The sequence below is a fragment of the Filicampus tigris genome, chromosome 17 (genome assembly GCF_054856515.1).
Source record: "Filicampus tigris isolate MCC_2025a chromosome 17, RoL_Ftig_1.0, whole genome shotgun sequence".
Lineage (NCBI taxonomy): Eukaryota > Metazoa > Chordata > Actinopteri > Syngnathiformes > Syngnathidae > Filicampus > Filicampus tigris.
Window position 1 is genome coordinate 10508109 of NC_141233.1, and position 21105 is coordinate 10529213.

General features: G+C 40.0%; 3 protein-coding genes across 11 annotated transcripts; all 3 read right to left on the reverse strand.

Moving 5' to 3' along the window:
* Nucleotides 1–3666: 3666 nt before the first annotated feature.
* Nucleotides 3667–9305, reverse strand: ndfip1l (Nedd4 family interacting protein 1, like). 4 transcript variants are annotated; one of them, XM_086012899.1, is made up of 8 exons: nt 9109–9305; nt 8714–8801; nt 6507–6637; nt 6224–6280; nt 5403–5490; nt 4758–4882; nt 4608–4674; nt 3667–4401 (listed from the first exon to the last, which is right to left on the reverse strand). In XM_086012899.1, the coding sequence occupies exons 1-8, from the start codon at nt 9136–9138 to the stop codon at nt 4298–4300; spliced, it is 690 nt and encodes a 229-aa protein (XP_085869025.1). In that variant the 5' UTR covers nt 9139–9305; the 3' UTR covers nt 3667–4297. The 4 variants fall into 4 exon arrangements, with proteins under 4 accessions (XP_085869025.1, XP_085869026.1, XP_085869028.1 ...); XM_086012900.1 differs by lacking the exon at nt 6224–6280 and having other exon boundaries at nt 9109–9304; XM_086012902.1 differs by lacking the exons at nt 8714–8801; nt 9109–9305 and adding an exon at nt 8452–8613.
* A 758-nt stretch (nt 9306–10063) lies between these two features.
* Nucleotides 10064–15966, reverse strand: endou2 (endonuclease, polyU-specific 2). Of its 2 annotated transcripts, none has more exons than XM_086013176.1 (7): nt 15437–15966; nt 14482–14574; nt 14240–14348; nt 12727–12848; nt 12464–12576; nt 11090–11243; nt 10064–10365 (listed from the first exon to the last, which is right to left on the reverse strand). In XM_086013176.1, exons 2-7 carry the CDS (start codon nt 14551–14553, stop codon nt 10111–10113), a joined length of 825 nt encoding a protein of 274 aa, XP_085869302.1. In that variant the 5' UTR covers nt 14554–14574; nt 15437–15966; the 3' UTR covers nt 10064–10110. The 2 variants fall into 2 exon arrangements, with proteins under 2 accessions (XP_085869302.1, XP_085869301.1); XM_086013175.1 differs by having other exon boundaries at nt 14482–14665.
* An 896-nt stretch (nt 15967–16862) lies between these two features.
* Nucleotides 16863–21043, reverse strand: rnf14 (ring finger protein 14). Of its 5 annotated transcripts, none has more exons than XM_086013172.1 (9): nt 20991–21043; nt 20257–20412; nt 19689–19819; nt 19404–19596; nt 18869–19248; nt 18558–18786; nt 18227–18399; nt 17256–17386; nt 16863–17159 (listed from the first exon to the last, which is right to left on the reverse strand). In XM_086013172.1, exons 2-9 carry the CDS (start codon nt 20402–20404, stop codon nt 17099–17101), a joined length of 1446 nt encoding a protein of 481 aa, XP_085869298.1. In that variant the 5' UTR covers nt 20405–20412; nt 20991–21043; the 3' UTR covers nt 16863–17098. The 5 variants fall into 5 exon arrangements, with proteins under 5 accessions (XP_085869298.1, XP_085869295.1, XP_085869296.1 ...); XM_086013169.1 differs by having other exon boundaries at nt 20936–21013; XM_086013170.1 differs by lacking the exon at nt 20991–21043 and adding an exon at nt 20667–20916.
* Between the last annotated feature and the right edge of the window lie 62 nt (nt 21044–21105).

Sequence of the window (21105 nt, forward strand, 5' to 3'; positions counted from 1 at the left end):
TCTTCTTCTTCTTCTTCCTCTTCCCTCCATCATGCTCACTCCCCTCCCCATCCTGATGGGATGAGTCACAGACGGGCCAGTTCCCTTGATGCACTGCAGAAGCGTCATGTGACGTCTCCGCCGCCGCCGCTGCCTCCCGCGCATTCATTCATCCTTTCGCCCAACTTTCATTCATAAAAAAAAAGGCCAATGTTACAACAAATACATATTCAAGAGTTGAGTGGTTTTTCATTGACAAATGTGTGTCATGGCTTTGCTTTAACCATGGATGCTGTTTAATAGTTGTCTTGTTTTATAGTTGCCATGGTTACAGCATGCCAGGAGACAAAAAGAAAACACAGGCAAGACTCACAGTGGTGCAGTTGGTTACATAATACACTCGCCGGACATTTCATTAGGTACACACCGAAGACAGGGGTGGGAAAGCTGCGGTATGCGGGTCATGGGTGGCCCGTGGGCGCTCAAGCCGAACCGGGAACACAAAACCTCTCAGAGGAACTGTTACAAAAAGCAGCATGTATGACAATCAAAACAATACTTATCAATCATGGTCAACATGTTCAATAAAAACATTCTATTACCCATTCACTTCAGGAAAAGTTGACATGACCTTGATGGGACCATGTGACATCATCATAAAGGGACACATGACGACTGACAGCGTTTGGGTTACCTTGGCAACAGGAGCCAGTGCGTTCCCAACCGAAAACAGACAAGGAACTCTATACGGAGATATGCACGGCAAGACGATAACTCAGTCCACTCAGTGTATGAGTCATAACTCTTTTTTTTTTTCTTTTTTTCTTTTGGTACACCTGAAAAAATAGGAAATCAAACAAAGACACACAAAAAATACAGTGGATATAAAATGTCTACACACCCCTCAAATTCCATGGTTTAGTGATAAAATAATGAGGTAAAAATAAATCATTTCATAACTCTTTTAATATGACCTATAACCTGTACAACTCAATTGAAATAAAAAAAAAAACATTTGAATAGAAGTAGTAAAAAATAACTGAAATAATGTGCTTGTACAAGCATGCACACCGTCTTACAAATAGGATGTGGCTCTCTGCAGAATTAACAAATCACATTCAAATTGGCACCATTTAAACTTCAGGCCTCTCTGCTAGAAAGCAAAAAAAAAAAAGGTCAGGAAAAGCAGACTAGAACACCTGAACTTTACTTGGGGTTGATTAGAGATGCTTCAAATAAAACCCTAGTATTTGAACAGGGGTGTGTATAATTTTCAAATCCATCGTACATAGAAAAAAGAACTAAGGTCACTTTTGAGTGACACTATTCAGGAAGCTTTTTTTAAAAAAAAAAAAACATTTGTAGAGATGTACAATACCACCACATTATACTAAGATCTGGTTATAATATTTTCAAACTAAATAACCAAACTGCCAGAAACATACCTTGTATTATATTGTAAGAATCATATTGAATCCGATCTTGTAGCTGTACCTAATGTTTTGTCCAATTAGTGTATCAATAGCATCATTGATGTTCCTGACATAATACAGCATTCAATTTAACCATGAGGTGCGATTTCCGCCATGAGCATTTAAAGCAACGCTCCGGTAAGTTACAGCGAGGCGTTTTTGTGAATGAACGGTGCGACATTCAAGTTCACCCTGAGAAGAAGAGAGAAAAAGCTCAACGTACAGTATGAATCACCACAACAAAGTGGGGTGGGGGGCATGAGGTGGGGAGGGGGGTGTTGGTGATGTCATTGATGATGGTGGGGGAGTCAGTCGTGAGTCAGAAGGAGGAAGAGGAGGAGGGGGTGGGTCCAAAAAAAAAAAAAAAAAATGGGAGCACATGGGAAGGTGCATGGCGCACCTGCTAACATGGTGGATGACTCACCACTGCTTTCCACACATACACAAGCAGGTAACACACGTGCACGCTGGATTTAAACATACACACGAATGAAGGGTGAGGGAGGAGGGGCCGGATGACTCACACGTCAACGGTATACAAACACATTAGGAGGACATATGATTTGGATGCATCCCACATCGTCTTCTCATTTTGGGGAAGCTCCACTCTACATTAGGAACGGTGTCCATTTTTAAATTTTACAATAATATTTGTCAATATTCGCCATGAGATTAGCGACCAGTCCAGGGTGTACCCCGCCTTTCGCCTTGTGAGCTCATATAGGCTGCAACTCATCACTTACCCTAATGAGTACAAGCACAATAGAAAATAGATGGACACATGCGTTACGCATTTAATTGGTCACTTGTTGCTAGGCAGATCTTCCTGGAGATCAAGTAAAACTGCTCAAAAGACAAATGATTATTGCAGTGGTTGCACCTCAGGCTGCCCACGATAAAAGGCCACTCTAAAATTTAGATTTACTGTACTGGTTATATCAGCATATTGAATGCCACAGCAAGGTGGATGGATCATCTTGGCAAAATAGAAGTGTTCAGTTAGAAATTTTAACATTTTAGAGAAACAGGCTTTTTATGTACATACAAAAATTTCACATCTTTCAATTATGCAAGCAAAAACAAATGTGTTTTTACTTTTCATTCAGGGGATTACACTCCCTAGCGCCACCTTTGGTGTATTCTTTGCTGTTACTTACTTGCACTTTTCAAGTGTTGTGCAGAGATTCTCAAGGTATGGTACTAGTATCACAAGTGGTACTTGGGCTCACTCTAGTGGCAGCCGAAAGAATCACAAGTGCAGTTCAGTTGTATTTAACTTTTTAGCACAATTTTACTAATGCAATGTTTATGTTCAAACTGTGCATTATGTTACACTTGCAATAATAATATTTTCATGAACCTTTAGTTCTACTAGGCTACTGTATTTTAATGTTGGCCATGATGGTGATAGTTGGTGCACGCACATAGTATTTTTTTTAGGTGGTACTGGGTGTAAAAGGTTTGAGAATGACTGATATAGGGTTTAATGTTTGTGTGCTTGTGTACAGGGGATAGAAAAATTCTACACATCCTTGAGCTTTTTTTCCAGCTATGAGGCAGATTTTCATAGTTTCAAGTCATGCTTTGCAGTTTTGGAGCATAGTTTAGGTGTTTTGATGCACGTTCTTGGAGGTTTTTTTAGGTTACATTTAACAGTATTGAATTTAGCATATTTTTGCAGTTTGGAGGTGTTTAGAGGTGTGATTTTGACAATTGTTTCTTAGCAGTTTTGAGGCATCCTTTCATGTTTTCAAGTGATGATTATGACATTTTTGGCCTTTGTGTAGTTTTGACAGGAACTTTGAGGCAGACATTTCAGCAGTTTCTGAGACAACTTTTTTTTCAGTTTTGAGACAATTTTCGCAGAGTTGGGAGAACTTTAGTTTTTACGGTTTTTAAAGTAATCATTGTGCCGTTTTGAGTGGAATCCTTCTATATATGCATCAGCCCCAAAAATCCTATGTCAGTCTGCCACAATTTTTTTTTGTAGTTATAAGACATTTTGAACAGTTTTACGTCATGTTCTTGCAGTATTAAGCCTTGTTGTGCAGTTTGGAAGCCCGTTTCAGCGACTTCAGTTTGAAAAGCTTTTTTTTTTTCTGGCCGTTTTGATGCAAGTTGTTGACATTTTGACACTTTTTGTTTGTTGCGGTTTTGAGGTTTGTCCGATAAATTTGGACAGTTCATTTTTGTTTTTACAACAATAACATACAAAAAAACTTCAGGACTTTTAATTTTCCAAAGCAGGGACACTCTAATGGTTTAAAAACATTGTTGAACCTCCACACAAGTACAAGTGATCATTAATTACATTTAATAGATAGTTAAATACATTGTTTTGCTTATTTTCATGAACATTTTGCAAATTTCCTTTGCCACTACAAACACAATAGACATTGACACCATCTTGTATGGCCCATTTGTTCACAAGAACCAGCTCATTATTATTATCCCTTATACAACCTGCACAATCAAACATATCGACTTGAACAAAAAAAAATAAAGTTAAATGTTAAATGTATGATTTATGCCCTCAAGCATTTGCCTTCTATGTACAAATGAGCTGGCCTGAAATTATACCGGCAATACTGACCCCTGGTGGCTAAACAGTGCATGTCAGCCACCAGTGGGCCACACCAGCAAATAAGGCATACACTTCATAATAGCAATCAGCACTTTAACAACACTAAACGAGTGAAAGTCATTTATTTTAATAGAAGTCGCTAGCTTACACCAAAAGAAGACAAAGAGGTTGTTGTTTGTCCTTTTCATATCAATCAGAGGAATGACGGTAAATTGTTTTTTTTTTTGGTTTTGTTTTCAATCGATATAGGATGTCACGGAGCTCAGTAGATGAAGAGGACTCGGGTGCGGGGCAGCGTGGAGAAGGTGTCGGCCATCTTGCGGATTCGGGTGTAGTTGATGAAGCCTCGGAGGAAGAGCAAAAAGCCTGGAGAGGGAACACAGACAAGCGCTGGTATCAAAATGGTTTACTATTGTTGTTTTTTTTCATACACCTTTTTGTATTGGGCAACACTGGGAAGTAATTAATTCCAAATAGTTTGTACTGTATTGAGTATGAGTAGTTTTGCTACCTCCACTCAGTTACAGTGCATAGGTGTAAAAGGCGGACAATGTGATTAAATGGCTACTCACCCAGCACCAGGAACACCCACCACAGCCAGTATTGTCCATCAAAGTAACCAGGAAAGTATGTAGAGAACTGCAACCACAAACATGGACGTTGGAACAAGTAAACTGTGTTTCAAATTATTAGGCACGATGGTAGTTTGTAAGTGTGCATACCCTGACAATGAGGACCCATTTGATAAGGGAGAGACCAAAGCCGGAGATGGCCCCGTAGCGGCCGGCCGCTGAGGTGGTCAAACAGAAGGACAGGAAGAAACCGATCCAGTTGAACAGGAATGCCACTGGAGCAACAAAAGGGGAGGGGATAAATGAGAGAGGGTATGTGTTTAAAAAAAAAAAGGCGTAGTAATGACATTTAAAACAAATCTGAGTTTACAGCAATATCATTTCAGTGGAAGAATTGAAGATTAAGATGATGAACAAAAAAAATATAGAAAGAACAAATGGTGTTACGACAAAAGCTAACCTCAAATTACCAGAATAAAGTTGCAGTATTATGATAAGATTATTTTAAAGTGGTCATTTTTTTTTTCTGCAAAAAGGTAATACAGCGAGAACAAAAAGAGAAAAAGGTGGTCATTTTAAGACAGTAAGGTAGTATGATGACAACAAAAAAGTGAATATTAAAAGAGCAGCCATGAGGGCAAAAAAGACAAATTCAAAAATACTGTGAAAATGTTTACATAAGTATAAATAAAGTGAGGACAAAAGTCATAACGTTAATTTTTTTTAAGAGAATTATGTTGTGGCAATTCATAAGAAAATGAATTAATACATCTGTAATACTTTTTTTTTCCTTACTGAAGAAGGTGAGCATGAAGATGCCATCGTTTCCTATCCTTAGCTGATCAGCATCTTCAAAATCATCTCTGGTTACAAAGTCTTCGTCCTGATTAACAAGAGGGTAACAATTTGAAACAAAAAGTATTTGCAATATTAATGTCACCTTTTCAATATTGTATAAATACACATACATCTCTTCTATTCAAAAATTGATTCAATAGTGCAGTGGCATCTTGACTTTTTTTGTCGTAACAATCCATTCCAGCCCCACAAAAAATATTGTTGGGAAGAAAAAAAAGCACTGTATTGTAAAATATTGGATATAAAATCATTTGAGAATTTAAAGAAATTAACTGTTTTATTTTGGGTTTTTTTAAATTCAATTAAGGTGCATGTATTTGATGAGTCTTTATTAGGCGTGGCCTTGTGAGTGGTGTCACGAACTAGAGTCGGATCGGCTGGTTAGCCTGCGTGTGAGCGTGTGGGTGTGAATTGAGGCCTACAGCAGCTACATGAAAAGGAAAAGAAAAGATGAAAGCAACCGAACTACAGCTCATGACTTGAAAAACTCGTTGGGGATGAGGTGCTCTTAAGTCAAGGTACCGCTGCACTACAAAAGTACATCACGCACACGCAAGCCACCGCAAGCCACAAAACAACACACAGTGAGTATTTGAACGGTCAGCACAATGTCCAAAAGTGTGCCCATCGAACAGTGGGAACTACAAGAAGACACGTTGAGAGAAGTACGGTAACTAAAGGTACAAATCCAAACAGGAAACACACAAACACATAAAAAAAGCCACGTGCATGCGCATGTGCGCACGCACAAACATTACCTCCAGTGAACTGCGTATGACATCATCAAAAGTCTCCAGACGCTCTCTGTGCTGGGGCTGCGGCCGAACGCCCGGCGGCAGGGAAACACAACACCGGGCCGTCAAACACCCACTCCGACCCACATTCAAAACAGTGACCGCTATGTACTAGCATTGGATTCCCCCTCTCACTTTCGATGTGTTGGGAGTTCATTTGAACAAAAAGGTGCTTGACATTTCTTGTATTGAATACAGGAAGCGGACTGAGACGGCAAAACAGAACGATAAACAGTGTGAAACTCACTCTTGCGGTTACCAAGGGAACAGTGGTCTCCGCTTTGGTCCGCTCCGCCTCGTCATAGGAAGGTAGTGTGGTCGCCACATTGTAGGACGGCGGCTTGGGGAAACTCCCGTCTTCCTTGTAGTCAAAATAGGCTGGGAAAAAAATTGGACTAATCAAGTCAGTCAGTCCTTTAGAATGGCAGAAAAAAAAAAAAATCCTACGCAATTTCTACAAAAACTGTTCTTTCCAAGCATTTTAATAAAACCGAATAGATTTGTACTACAAGGCATGGCCAAAAGCACATTTCATTTTAGAAAAATCTCACAGCACATCACCGAACATTGGCGGCAAAGCACTACTTTTGTCAAGCTCTTCAATTCACATCAACATACAAAGTGTGTCGGAAAAGTTCCAGGGCTGGTTGGTGTCACACTATATTTCAAATCCATATGTTTTCCCTTTTTATATTAACCCCTTTGAGCCTTCTCTGCCATGCCTTTTAAGAACTCCTGAAAGGATTCATCCTGGATAGTCTGTGGCTCTGTCGTCAACATCTTCAAAATGGGTCCCCTTGATTAAACCCCCTTGAAAAAGTATTAAAAAGAAATAAAAATCACCCGGAGTCATGTCAGGTGAGTAGGGAGCTTGCGTCGGCACGGCAATATTCTTCTACACCAGGAACTGTTGGTTGCTTAGGTGTGTTGTCATGGTGAAGCCACCACAACTCTCGCCTCTTCTCACGCACTGAACAAAGTCGCAGTATATCTTTATAGATGCGCTGATTAAACTTCCAGTCCATATTGAAGGGGAAAACTCATGGTTTGTAGTTTGAGATTGAAATAGATCTTTTCCTAGAACTTTTCTGACAAACCTTCCTTGACACCAAAATGACACCATGGCGCTGAAGTAATATTTTTGTTTCTTTTGACTGAGCAAAAAAAAAAACAACAAATAGGTGAGCCCACAAAGGCTTACCGATAACCATGATTATAAAAAAATTTCTCTTTGTGTGCCATTGATGTCATTCTCGCCAGGGCCAACTACAGGTATGTTTTTTTTAATCGAAATTGGCGGGGAAACGTCTTCAGCAACTCTGGTTTGAACGTTAAACTGGGAAACACTAACTACGGCACACAACAGCATTGGATGTCTTTTACCTGTAGATGAGCTCACCATGTGCCACACTAATGCGTAAGCTCCTAAAACATGGCTGATCTTTTTAAATGTGACCGTTACAAGCAGCTTGTGATTGATCAAAGTTTTTGACATGTTAAATCTAAGACACAGAGTGTCACAAAAGACAGAAAAGGGGAGGAAGATTATTTAAATTTAGAAATAGAAGTGATGATGTAATGGAAATACATACACAGCATGCATGCACACACACTAAATACTACTACTAAATTGTGTGCCAATAGTTTGTCAAATGTTAAACTGTTACAATGGTGACTTCTTGTAAATCCATTATTCAGTCATAAAAAACTTTCAATCTTGATAGAAAAGATCAAATATATATCTTTTCACAAAAAGCAAATGGTGTAGTTAAGCATTTTATGTGACCATTTACAGTATACCGCTGACTACTAAAAAATGGACTGAGGCAGAAACTAACATTTTTGCGGGATGAAAGAAGAGTAATCTTTCATTTGGTCGTTTCTGCGTTTACTTAGTCATAACACGCAATATTCTGAGCGTTGAAAGATCAGTCAGAATGCTTTAAATTGGATGCCACTAAATAGGTTCTTTTTTTTTCTAAAATGGATGGAATTAAAGGGAGAGGAGTCTGGCCTGCAGTCAACAGCAGTCACTTGCATTTTTTCCCCTCTAGTCATAGTAGGGTCTTTATACTGAAATAATGGTCTTGTCTCTGACATACAAATGTACTTCACTAATGAGTTATCAGTATAGTAAAACACAAAACAAGTATTCTCATTAGAATTGCAACAGGTAGACTGATTAATTCTACCTTCTGCCATCTTGTGGGCGAGCATAATTGTTCGGCCTGTCATTACACGTGACTGGCATAAATGGATCAGCAAAGATGCATTATTTGTAGAAAATAAATAAGAAAAAATAAATACAATTTGCAGACCGATTAAGTGCAATTCAATAGCTTCCCGTGGCACACCTGGTGATCTGTAGTAGCTGCCAATCGCTGGTGAAGTCAAGAGCACATACTAGCTGCACTGTCATGCATTTATTCACAGGCTAAAATCTCTGTTTCTTACCAGCATTGTCCTCTGTGACGCTGCTATAAGGAGGCGGCGCGTCTGCAGCTACCTGCTGGCTACCTTCAGCCTCGTCCACGTTGGGAAGCTGGGCAAACACACAGGCAGACATGATTAATCGCACACGGAAAACGGATGAATGAGTAGATGGAAAATTAACTTCCTGGTTAGCCTTACACTACAACCGCATTGAGCGAAGGCTTTACGTTAGCGCGTTTAAAACGCATTAGCATTCGATGAATGAACATTACGTGCAACGAAATGTTATAAAGAGCTAGTTTAGTTAGCATTGAACGAAACGAACTGCAGTGCTTAATGTGTGTTCAATGCTAAGAAGCACTTAGGGTGTAGGCTAGTAGTGATAGGTGTGTTCGTGTATGTGGAGCGATATCTACCTGCTGATATCTGGCACTCGGCTCAGCCATTCCGATTTGAACGGCGAACAAAAATCCCGAAAGAAAATCGACAAGCCGTCCAGAACAAAATCCTCAAGAAAATTATATAACAAATTGTCAACTCGCCCTAGAGGGGAAATAGGCTCCTTTCAGTATGTATGCTGCGCGATGGTCAAATTAGCGAATTTGTAAAACCACTTCCGGCTGACTGGAGTTTAGTTTAGGGTTAAAAGCACCAATGAAATGTTTGTTACAAAAACGTTAGCTAATTAAAATGACATATCTTGTGAATATTTCCATAATACACATATTGGGTCTTACTGATGCCGTGATGTGTTTTGTAAACGCGATACACAATTGCGCTTCATAACTTTTACTTTGAAATAAGCCCGGATAATCGTTGCTCATCTACTCAAGCCTAACACTCTTCTTCCTGTGCCAAGCAATTTACGTCATTGGTCACAACAAACCTCCCACGCCCCACCCCCACTTTTCGGAAAAATGTGTTTCAGCAAAGGAGTGGTTGACAGAATTGGTAAAAAATAAATAAATAAAAGTATCCATCCATTTTCTAAATTGCTTATTCTCATTTGACTAAAATTCATAATAATAATAACGTGTTGATTTAAAGTGTGAACAGGATGCTTCAAGAGGTGGATCTAGCATTAAACATGGAAAAGAAAAAATATGCAAATGCAAATAATAAAACAATTATACAAATAAAAATGTGTACAGTGAAAAGAGGTGTTAAAATGTTTTTAGCAAAAGGAGTGGGTGACAGAATTGTCATTTGAAGATTAAAAAAGGCAATACCTCAAAATAGAATCAAGTTCTTCAAGTAATCATAACATCAACATGTGCTGAGACAAGAAAAATAATAATAATAATAATAATAATAACCATAAGGTATTGTAAGGTTTTATTGTATCTTTAAGTAAAATGAAAAAGACAACAACAGTACCTGTACATTTTTGGCATGCAAGATCAAGCTGTTTAAGTAAATTAAGTGTTTTTGTGGTACTTAAGAAGCACGGGGTAAGTGGTGCCTATGTGTTTCTGGTTGTAGTGGTGGCACACAATCTCTACGTCGTAGAAACTGAACTGGACTTTGACCCGCTCGTTGGGCGAGCTGAGGAAACACAGAGTGTAGAGGGCGAACTCGAACTCAGGACTGACACCGATGAAGATGCTGCCTTTGGGCTTGATACCGTTCTTCCAACTGAACTGCAATGCCAAGATGTGCTTGTTCTCGTCCGGCTGGAGGGAACACAGACAACACGTCACACAGGATCGGGGTTACAATAGTTTTGGACTTCATTATAGTTCATTTTTATTTCATTTTGACTTGTTTTTTTAAATCCAGTAATTTTAATTAGTTTTTAGAGCAGGTTAGTTAGTTTTTTTTCATTTTATTTTGTTGAAAATACTTCATTATAGTTTAGTTTTTATTAGTTTTAGTGTTTTAAATTGTTTGGTGTGTTTGTTGAGTGCAAGATATGAAAGAAAAAAGTCACTAAGTATTGTGGAATAAAGGAAACTACGATTCTGAAATGACTATTTGACATTTCCTCTTCTGTACGGATGTACAGCAATATCGAAATAAATACATATAAAATGAATCCCGAAAGCTCATATATGATATTACAGATGAAAATGAAGGACATTTTTGCTATAATTAGTTTTATAAATATTTAGTTTCAGTTTTTAGCTTTTCGCTCTTATTTTATTTAGTTAACACATGTTTTCAATTTTAGTTTTCATTAGCTACAGTAACCTTGCACAGAACCCCCAAAAATAATAGCATGGATAGTATCAGAACCAAAAGATTGACATTTAAATTCATGTCTTCCATCCTGTTATGTTAAGAGCAATTGTCAGCATCCAACAACAGATTTATGTCACACTTGACCAGGGGTCGGCAAACTGCTCCATTCTTTCATCCGGCACACCGAGCATTTAGTTGTTCAAGAAACCTGTGTACCTGTGGCGAGTTAGCGTTGACACTGTAGCCTTTGTAATCAATGTATCCCAGCTTCTCCTGTAGGTACAGCTGGATCCAATTGTGAAAACCTATGACTGTCCGCCCACCTCTGGTTTCCCCAACAAACACGTGTTCGAAACCGGATGAATCTGGCCTGGAGGGAGCGGGACAGGGATTAGAAACCAAGGATGAGCATTTATTCATGCAAATGAACAAACACTTTAATTCATCTGATAAATGCTGCTGTTTTGCTTAGCAATAGTATTGCATTTTTGTGACTATTTCAAATAACATGATAGTTTTAAAATATACAGTGGGCCCCCGCTATTCGCTAGCCTGCCAATAGCAAAAATCGGTGTATAATTGACACCCATTAAGATGCATTGGGGAAAATAATAATAATAATTCAACTCCAAAAATTATTCAAATGCTGATAAACCTTCAATATGCGTACCGAAAAAATATATATACATATGTTAGAGAAAGAAATCTACAAATAGCTGAATCCACAAGTGTAGAAATGTGAGTTAGGAATAAAACAACTGATATAAATTTAAATAAATATTAGAATGAAGATAAAAAGAAAGTATTTGTATTGTTATTGAAGTGTATAACAATACTTTTTTGTAAATTGATAATTAAAATTATACAATTATAAATCAAATTATGTGCCATTGTAAAGACACACCACAAGTGCAGGGTTCTGTAGAGATAAAACCAATTTCTCCCAAAATTACAATAAATCGAGTAAGATGCACACATATTTAAACCATGATGAATAGCACAAATTATTACTATTATTGTTTTTGGAGTATATTACAATTACAATCTGATAGGTGCTACTGTTTGAGTTAGCAACAACCCAGCAGTTATCAGCAATATTCTTTAAAGGGCTGTGTGCGTGTGTGTTCAATAGAATCTAAAAACTGAGCTAACTACACTACTACTCTCTTTTTTTTCTCATGGGAAAAGGTGTCTATCAGAGGGAGCCGTTTATTTATTCATGTGTGGGCAATTATTTGAAGAAATATGGTATATATCTATACACAGTTATAATGAGGCTCAGTACACAAGTTGAGTGGTTAGCCCATGTGAGTGTGAATGGCTGTATGTCTATATGTGTCCTGTGATTGGCTGGTAACAAGTCAGTGATGCCCAAAGTCAGCTGGGATAGGCCCCAGTGCAACCCCCACCCTAATGGGAACAAGTACTATAGAAAATGGATGGATGGATGGATTTCCAAATCTCTTTTCACAGATCCTTCTGGTTCCCACTCACAGTGCAGCCTGCCCACAGCCACTCAGTCACACAGTTTGGCGTGGTGGTGCAAGATTCCCGCATTACATTTTTGGCTCGGTGCCAGATTGCACCCACCTGCTGGATCCTCTCCTTGCGTAGAGTTCAAACCAGATTCTGTAGAGCTGCTCCTTGAACTGCGTTTCATCTTGCGGGGAGAGCTTCTTCTCCACCAGGTATTTATGAGCTATCTGAAACAAAACAACCCAAACAAACATGCTGTAGAATAAGAATACATTAAATAGGGACAAATAATCTATAATGAGGTGGAGGCAAAATTGTGGTAAACAAAAACCAAGCGCATGTATCCAGCACTACAATGCAACTTCCCCACAGTGTACCTTCATAGTGGGAGTCTTAACAATAGAGTCCAGGAACTTGTGGTTCTCCGCCACCTCCTCAGGGGTAACGATTTCTGGCTCTCCAGTGTCACTCACATAGTTATCCAACAGGGAAATAAAGGCTGTAAATGCAAACACACACAAAAATTAAGTACAATTGAGCCTTATGGAAACACTTGAGATTCTTTCTACTATCAAAACAAAAGTGCTTTTGACCATCCATCCATCCATGGTTTACTTTTTTTTATGGCGGGTCTTTACAACACTTATTCCCCCAAAACTACAGTCATAGAAAACGTCCCGCGACGTCATCATATCACTTTGGGTAAGATTACAAACTATACATTAAATCACACGAGATTCTCGGTTTTATTAGGAGACCTTAAATTCAGCCAGACTTTAGTTCAGCAAACGATTAATTCTCTCTTCTTTTCTTTGGCTTTTTGTTGTGACAGTACTCCAAAAGAAGGTGCAGTTACAAAAAAGGGTGTGACAGAGATCAAGAGCCATAGTAAATTGACAAAAAATGTTGAAATGGCAGAAAGAATCTGCCACAGTTCACCACATTCCAAAAACATGCATATTTGGTTCACTGAAGCTATAAATGTCTTGAGGTGGCAATGCGAGTCTGAATGCTTGTTTGTCCAGTATGTGTCCTATGATTGGCTGGTAACCAGTCCAGGGTGTACCATGCCTCTCACCCCCAAAGTTAACTAGGATAGGCTCAATCCCACCCGTAAGCCTAACCAGGACAAGAACTACACAAAATGGATGGAAGAGTAATTTTGAACAATATCCCAAAGGAAGCATTATGCAAAAAACAGATTGGGCTAAGGACAGAACCATGGGGGACTAGCATATTGGGGGGGGGGACACAATAGCATTTAAAGCAAAAGCATGTACTGTGGACATGCTACTTAACGTAAGTGGGACACTGATCTAGCTAGTAATCACTACGTGCAGAGGGCTAAAGGCAAGTGTGTTGTTTTAGCAAATGAACACTCAATAAACAACCCGAACAAAGTACAAGTCTTAGCGATTTCTGGTCATGTGACCCATGTGATGGGGCAAGGCAATCTTGGTTGCACCCGCTGGCCGGGTGGAGTGAACTCCGTGTGCTCTGCTGTTATGCAACGTGCTTCTGTTCGTTATAAGGAGATTATAGTAGAGGATGAAAAAAGCTTTGCTGTGAGGCGATGTTATTGGAGGCCAAGGGGTCATCACTGGAGCAACTTGTCATACAGTACAAGATAGGATGTCGAACTTCTGGAGCTGAATTCAGCCTAATAGACACCAACACATCTGCGGTTGATGAAATAAACGGCCCTGGCCACTGATGGCAGAATAAAGTATACAGTGAATGCACTTTCTGCGAATAGCAACACTCTGCTAGTAATTAATTCCCTCTTAAAAAGCTTCACAATTGCTTACAGAAAAGCACTACTTTTGTCTAAATGAAGCTCCTCAACTCACTAGTTCCTTGTCACCAAGACGCCACAAAATGATCACTCACCTAAAAAGGTCTCTTTCTGGAAAATTTTCTCGTCTACAAATTTGAACAGAGGATATCCCGCCCCATCATTGTCGTCGTCGTTGATGGCCATGTTGTCTCCAGCTTTGCCCTGAAGCAGGACAGGAGTAAAATGAAGTATTGTAACACTTTTACAATTTATGTCTTATTTAACCTGATGTAAATCATCTGTGTTTATTAGTAAACTGTGTCAGGGTGAGCCTGTGTGTATGTGTGTGTTGCACCTGCAAGGATATCCTGTAGTCCTTTCCAGGTCGTAGTCTGTTGACATCGTTATCCCACAATTCCTGCACCATGGCCGACAGCTCTCTTTCACTCTGGATCATGATGAGGCAGCTCCGGTCACTTCCCAACGTAGCGGTCAAGAGTGTTTTTTTTTAAAAATTTTTTAAATGAGGATTTATTTACCTGTATGACAGAGACAGATATGCTCATGAACTTAAAAATAGCTATTTAGGTGTTAGCATTGTTATGGTTCTAATACTATTAAATATGATATAAATATATAAATATCAGTAACTTTTTCACAGAACAACTTCCAAGGGAATTTATAAACAATTGTAATTTATATAAATTATGCTGTCCTATATTTATATAGAAATAAACTAATTCTCAACATAGAAACTACAAAAATATATATATTTAGCTGAAGATGAATAATCGAAAATGTGTGTATCCATATAGGACTATATTAAAAAAAAATCTTTCGAGGACATTGGCAAATTATATTATGAATTAAAGACAATATAGCATCCTTCTATTTTTGTATTTCTGTATTAATTATGAACACATTATCATATTTACAATACATTTGTGACATTTTTAAAGGAACATATCTTGAATAACCACACGCATAAAAAAAAAGTCGCAAAAGAAAGCACATTTGAGGCCTCATTATGGGGCATAAAAGTTTTACATTTGGTGTTTGAAGACTAAATCTGTATTAAATGATCAGTTTCTTTACAAAATAAACAATCTCATAATAACTCTGTAACACTCTGATTTGGACCCAAGCAGAATTGCGTTCAACACTCTTCAGTGGATCAGTTAATTCAGTATCGACATATGGAATGGAATACTATGTATTGACCACATGTTCTATATTCATGCCACTAAACTTTGGGAACTTCCTGATGAACCTTTGAGCGCCAAGGCTGTGTCCCATGATCCCAGACTGACCTTTTTCCCCCCAGTTGGAGCGCTGTCCCGCTTCAGAGAGGCGATCACGCTTGTTTGCTAATGTTCCTCCGTGGTCTTCAGGTGCTGCTGTTGTTGATAGCTTCCTATGTTTGTGAGAGAAGATATGTCTTTAGGGGCATAGTAGCAGTCAGTCAGTGTGTGTGTGTGTGGATGGGAGGGGGGTAGGACAGGAGAGAGGGGGGCCATTTTAAAGGGTTATCCCCTGTCAGCAACTCTAGCCAAAGGGGTGACACAATGTTGTCGTCTCTTTTCAGTCTCAGGCTCCAACGTGTGCTCTTTTGTTTCTTTAGTATTTCATTGTTCCTCCCACACAGGTCACACAGCACCGCCACCTGGATTACAAGCCTAAATATGGGTCACAGTGCAGGTGACAAGACGTCCTGTGGCGGCGGACACACACACCACCGTAACGTGAGTTTGAAATCAATCACTTCAATTTCTGATATAGCAGCAGACACGAATGTTAAACAAACAATGAAAAATACTTTAAAAATCCACAAATAAAAAATGTGTGCCTGGGATCAGTTTTAGGTCCCTACCCTCAATTTTAGAAGAGAACCTCCTTTCACTTCTCCCCCCTAAAAAAGAAAAACACTTTTGTTTTAATACTGGCTGAGCTGAAGACTCAAAATTGGTCAAACCCTTAACGTGAATTCAAATTACGAATACTGGATGCATGATATCAATGCCAGATGGGGGAGATTTATTTTGAAGCTGAACACGGGTGATTGTGGTGACATGTTTGAAGAATGTACAAAGTCCCTTTTGATTGAACATGATTTGAAAATACTTTCCAGGTAAAAACAGCATACAAAAATGACAAATTATCCAAACTCTGGCTCCTCTTTGGGAAGTAACTTTTGGCAACACGTGCTACAAACAGCCCGTCATCCGTATGACCAATGTTCAACATCACACAACACAATCACGCCTGATCTAAAACATGGGATTGCTGAGGTTTTTGAAAGGACTTTAGGGGAAAAACATTAGCATCTCCAAATGACAAAGATTGCACTTAAAATATGCAAATTCTATTCTGTAAAAACCTCCATATAAAGAGGGTGCCCCTCCCAAAATGTATTCACTCTTTGACTGCTGACTGTTTACTTTTGTGGCATTCAACATCCCTAAAAGTAATATTGTTTCTATGTCAATAAACACCAAAATCAAAACGAAATATGAGCAATGGTACATTGTTCGGGGACACCCATGTTGACACACACAGTCACTACACTGGGCACACCGCTGTGAGATTTCCATATTTGGGCCCTCCTCTGCAAAATGTGATCATGAAAGAATGATAATCGTCCATTAGTTTGTAATCAAAGTTGGGAAACATACAGCGCATTTTATTCCACTCATCAAACTTTGTATAAGTCTTATGAAAAGCAAATCAACCCAAATATTCTCATAAATACATTTAATTATACTAGCAAAATGGGGGATACATTTTGGTATATGCTTTATAAAGACCCAAGAAAGGCTAAGTGCTTTCTAAACATTCGACTGGACATCATTAAACAGTGTACCTAATGAGTGTCTATGATGAAAAAAACGCATCGCCGCAAGAAACAAAAGAGGAAAAAAAAGACTGTGGTGTATGATAAAGTGCATTCAGGTGGGGGGCACTACAAAGAACAGTCAGTCTTCTTCATCACTCCATAAGGCATCTTCTTCATCCAGATCCACACCATGGAAGAGTCTACGGCAGAAAGGAGAGAGAGAAAAAAGGCATTTAGGAGTGTGTAGTTTAGACGAAATGGAGGCGTGTTGACGTGAGGAGGAAGGAGTGACTCACTGTTTGTAGCAGGGTGAGTGTGGGTTGTTGAAGTGACTGTACGGGTTGGCTTTATTGAGCAGGCCCAGACACAGCCAGCAGAAGTAATGGCGACACGAGGTGCACGTCATCTTGTTGCAGCCGTCCACTTTCTACACACACACACACAAACACACACATTATCGGAATCGCGTCAAGTTTGAAACAGTCACTAATTAAATGGGACATATGGCAAATGTATGTTTTCATGTTTGTATACTTAAATAATAGCTGCGTCTCTGGCACCTATCAAGTGTGAAATAAAGTTAATAACTCTTTCACTTTGTTGTTCTGCCCAGGATCATCTAGGTTGGATGAAGATCCAGAGCCACTTTAAAGGGATGCAGAAATCTACATGCCCATGGATAAGATGCCCCTGTGGTCATGTAAAAAATGCAAAGGTAAGCAGAGCTGCAGTTAACCAGACCACTGACAACCAGCACATGCTATTCAGCTAAGTTGACAGAAGGTTTATTTCTGTAATAACCCAAGTGGCCTCAAGATGGTGCCAAAGCCATGGCTAATAGTAAACTAGTAGCTGGTGTAAAGAAAGTTTCAGTCATATCTGGGCTGAGAGAGGAAGAGCTTTGTATATCAGAGAGGAGCTATGTTTAACAAGGGTTGTTTGCAGAAGTTAGGGGTGTTTTTGCCACATGTGTGTTTTTGCTCTGCATCACATGCACAACAAAGTTGTAACAGTAAGTAGTGCTCGCTTCACTACATGCCCCCGGTTGCCATGGTAATGAGAGCTGTATTTAACATTTGCATGAGACGGACCCGCCTCCCCAAAACCACATGATTTTGATGAGTGTTGCAAGTGGAGGTTATGTGTGCTATCATTCTTCATCCTGAGAATATTTATTCGGACATCTGTGAACTGTTTTCTGAATGGGGAAAACTGCATAGTATGTGCCCTGTAGTAACACCCTTTGATCAACAGGGGGAGCACACACCTGTATGTTGGTGCCACAGTAAGGGCAGCATTTGCAGTTCTCATTGAGCCAATCTCTGCTAAAGGACTCTTCCACAGCTTTCTGGATCACCCTTTTCCCAAAACGCTGTTCCATAAACTTTTTGCCCTCGGCCGTGGCAGACAGATATTCATCTCGAAGGCTGCGCAATTCCTCTGTGGTACATGACAATAACAACAAAAAAACTGAACATTTTGATGATGATAGTGAACTTCTCTACAAAATTCGAATTCACCGAGATGCAAGTTTGGACAGAGTGAAACCTTGAATTTTGGTGGCGATTCCGATAAAAGGCGCACAGCAATCAAATTACCTGCGGGGATCTTACAGTGAGAGACCCCGTGGTAGCCCATCTTGCACAGCGTGCAAAAGGCATACTGGCAGACGGAGCAGATGCCCATGGTGGTGTCGGGCTCCACCATGACCGCCGTGCCGCAGGAGTGGCGAGGGCAGTACACAACGTCGGCCATGAGGTCCAGACTGGACTGGAGCAGCAGGCGGTCATAGCGGGCGAACAACTCCTCGTCCACCAGCTGCTTGACCTAGTGAGTTTACAAAGTACAAACATTGATGAAACATTGATAACTGACTGTACATTACAGACTATATACAGCAGCGTGGTACCTGCATAGGCGTGGCTATAGAGGAGCACTTGGGCTCGGGGCAATTAAGGCACTGCACATTGCCATCCCGTATTTGGATCTGGAAGTATTCCGTCATACAGGCTTTGCAGTAAACGTGCTGGCACTCCTTAAAGCAGAGGCAGTCGGCGCCGCGCTTCTCCATGAAGCAGATGCCGCAGCAGAAGGGCGTGTTGTCGAACACCCTCTGCCGTTGCGCCTCGTCAAAGTCCAACAGATGAGGTAGGAGGTCGACGCGCGTGTCCACAGACACGACGGCCCGCGGGTCCAGCAAGGGCGAGGGCTGCTGGTCACACTTTTTCTTCTTCAGCTCTCTTTTCATCTTCCCCGAGCTATCGCAAGGAATCCCGAGCTGGGTCACATCTGAGTGAAGTTGCGAAGGAAGAAAAAAAAATCCTTCTGAGCCAGTGACTACTCAATACTCACAAATAGTGATCAATTCTTCTTCTTCAAAATAAAAAGGTTCTTAACCTTGTTGAAGTTTCATTCGTGCATTCACCGAACTCTTACGGTCATACCTGTGGCAACGTGGTCGGCGTTCTTGCTGCGCTCCCCGCTCGCCTTACTTTCATGCCTGGCGACTAAGAGTGGAGACTGAATGTCCAGGAAGTCCAGCACCTCCTCACTGAGGAACTGAATCCACGTGAAGAGAACCACGCAACCTCGGTTCTCCTCCCATAGTTCATCCAAGTGTCGGCACAGAGAGCTCATCTGACCAGAATGAGAGATAGAAGGAGGAATAAATACAGGTCGGGAGTAAATAATGGTCTCCCGCCATTTTCTCAAGTTGCATTATGTCACACCTGTCCTCTTGTCATCCATTTTGAGCTCACGGTGAATATTGGTGAATTTGTAGATGGATAGTCTTCAGGAAGCTCAAAGTTGAGAACCAAAGGAGGCAAGAAGCTGATTTTATATTCGGTTTGCTTCTCCCCTGCAAAAGATTCAAGATAAGAGAAGGCCTGAGAGAACTACAGTGGACACAAATTAAGAGAAAAGGCCCATCTGTCAGATGAATATTGGGTTACATTAAGATATAGTAGTTTTTTATTTTTGACACATTCTGGGAGTCCATTATTGCACTCGACACTTTTCATAGCCTGGGTGCACATCTGCATGTTTTTAAGTATAAGTTAAAGTTTTGTCATCTTTCACCATGTATTGATAGAGTTGACACTGACTGATGTTTGGAACAATGTTGTATACATACATTTCTCGCCTTCTATGAAATATTGATAGATTTAGATGGGTGTGACTTAGACAAATATTGCACTACATGCGTTTTTGATGCAAAATTACTCAATTGTGATTTCTACTTCTCTGTGGCTCATTTCAGTCAATCATTAGGTTGAAACTTTGCTCCCAAAGTACCTTTGACGACAACTTTGAAATCGGGGGGAAGCTTCACGCAGAGCTGGATCTCTCCCCCCTGGGCAGAGTCCGCTCGATGGAACTCCTCCTCATAGATACTTGCTAAGGCAAGCAGCTCGTCCTCCTGGTCTGCCTTATCCTGAGACATTTACATTCCTGGTAAAAAAATAAAAATAAATACAGTAATAATTAGGACAGGCCGGTTATTCATTTAGTCAGACACACCCAGATTATCTCCAGTGGCCACCACATAAATTGGAGCTTGAGACCCCTGCTGTAGTGTAGTACGTACTCGAGTGTACATCTGCAAAAATATACACTCGATGGCAGCCGACGTCATTATTTTTCACGTGATGGAAGGTCAATTTACCTTAGATTAACATGACACACAACAGAAGAAGCTAATTTACCTTATCCAAGTAGTTTAACTCTCACCGAAAGTATTAAGAAAAGGCATTTGCGGAAATGTTCTATTAGACAAAAATGATTTGACAACAGCCGAGCTACAGCTAGCATTCCACTCTGGAAGCGGACCTAAATAGTAACCCATGGCCGACCTCAGCCGCCGCTTCTTTAACTTGTCATAGGATCGACATTGACACTCGCGTGTGTACGAGACATCAAAAAGTACACTTGATGCCACGCTGAAAAAGAAAAAGTGGGGAAACACGTTTCTCACCTTAAAAGTGCCAAACGCTAGAGACGTGTACTCAGTGCCGATTGCATTACTGTACCTGATTGTCACAGCGACCTCGCCAGGCCTGGAGGTACCGTCGCAGGTAACCTCATTAAAAAAAAAAAAAAATACTGTACAGGTGAATTAACGAAATCGTATAAACCCGGAATGTC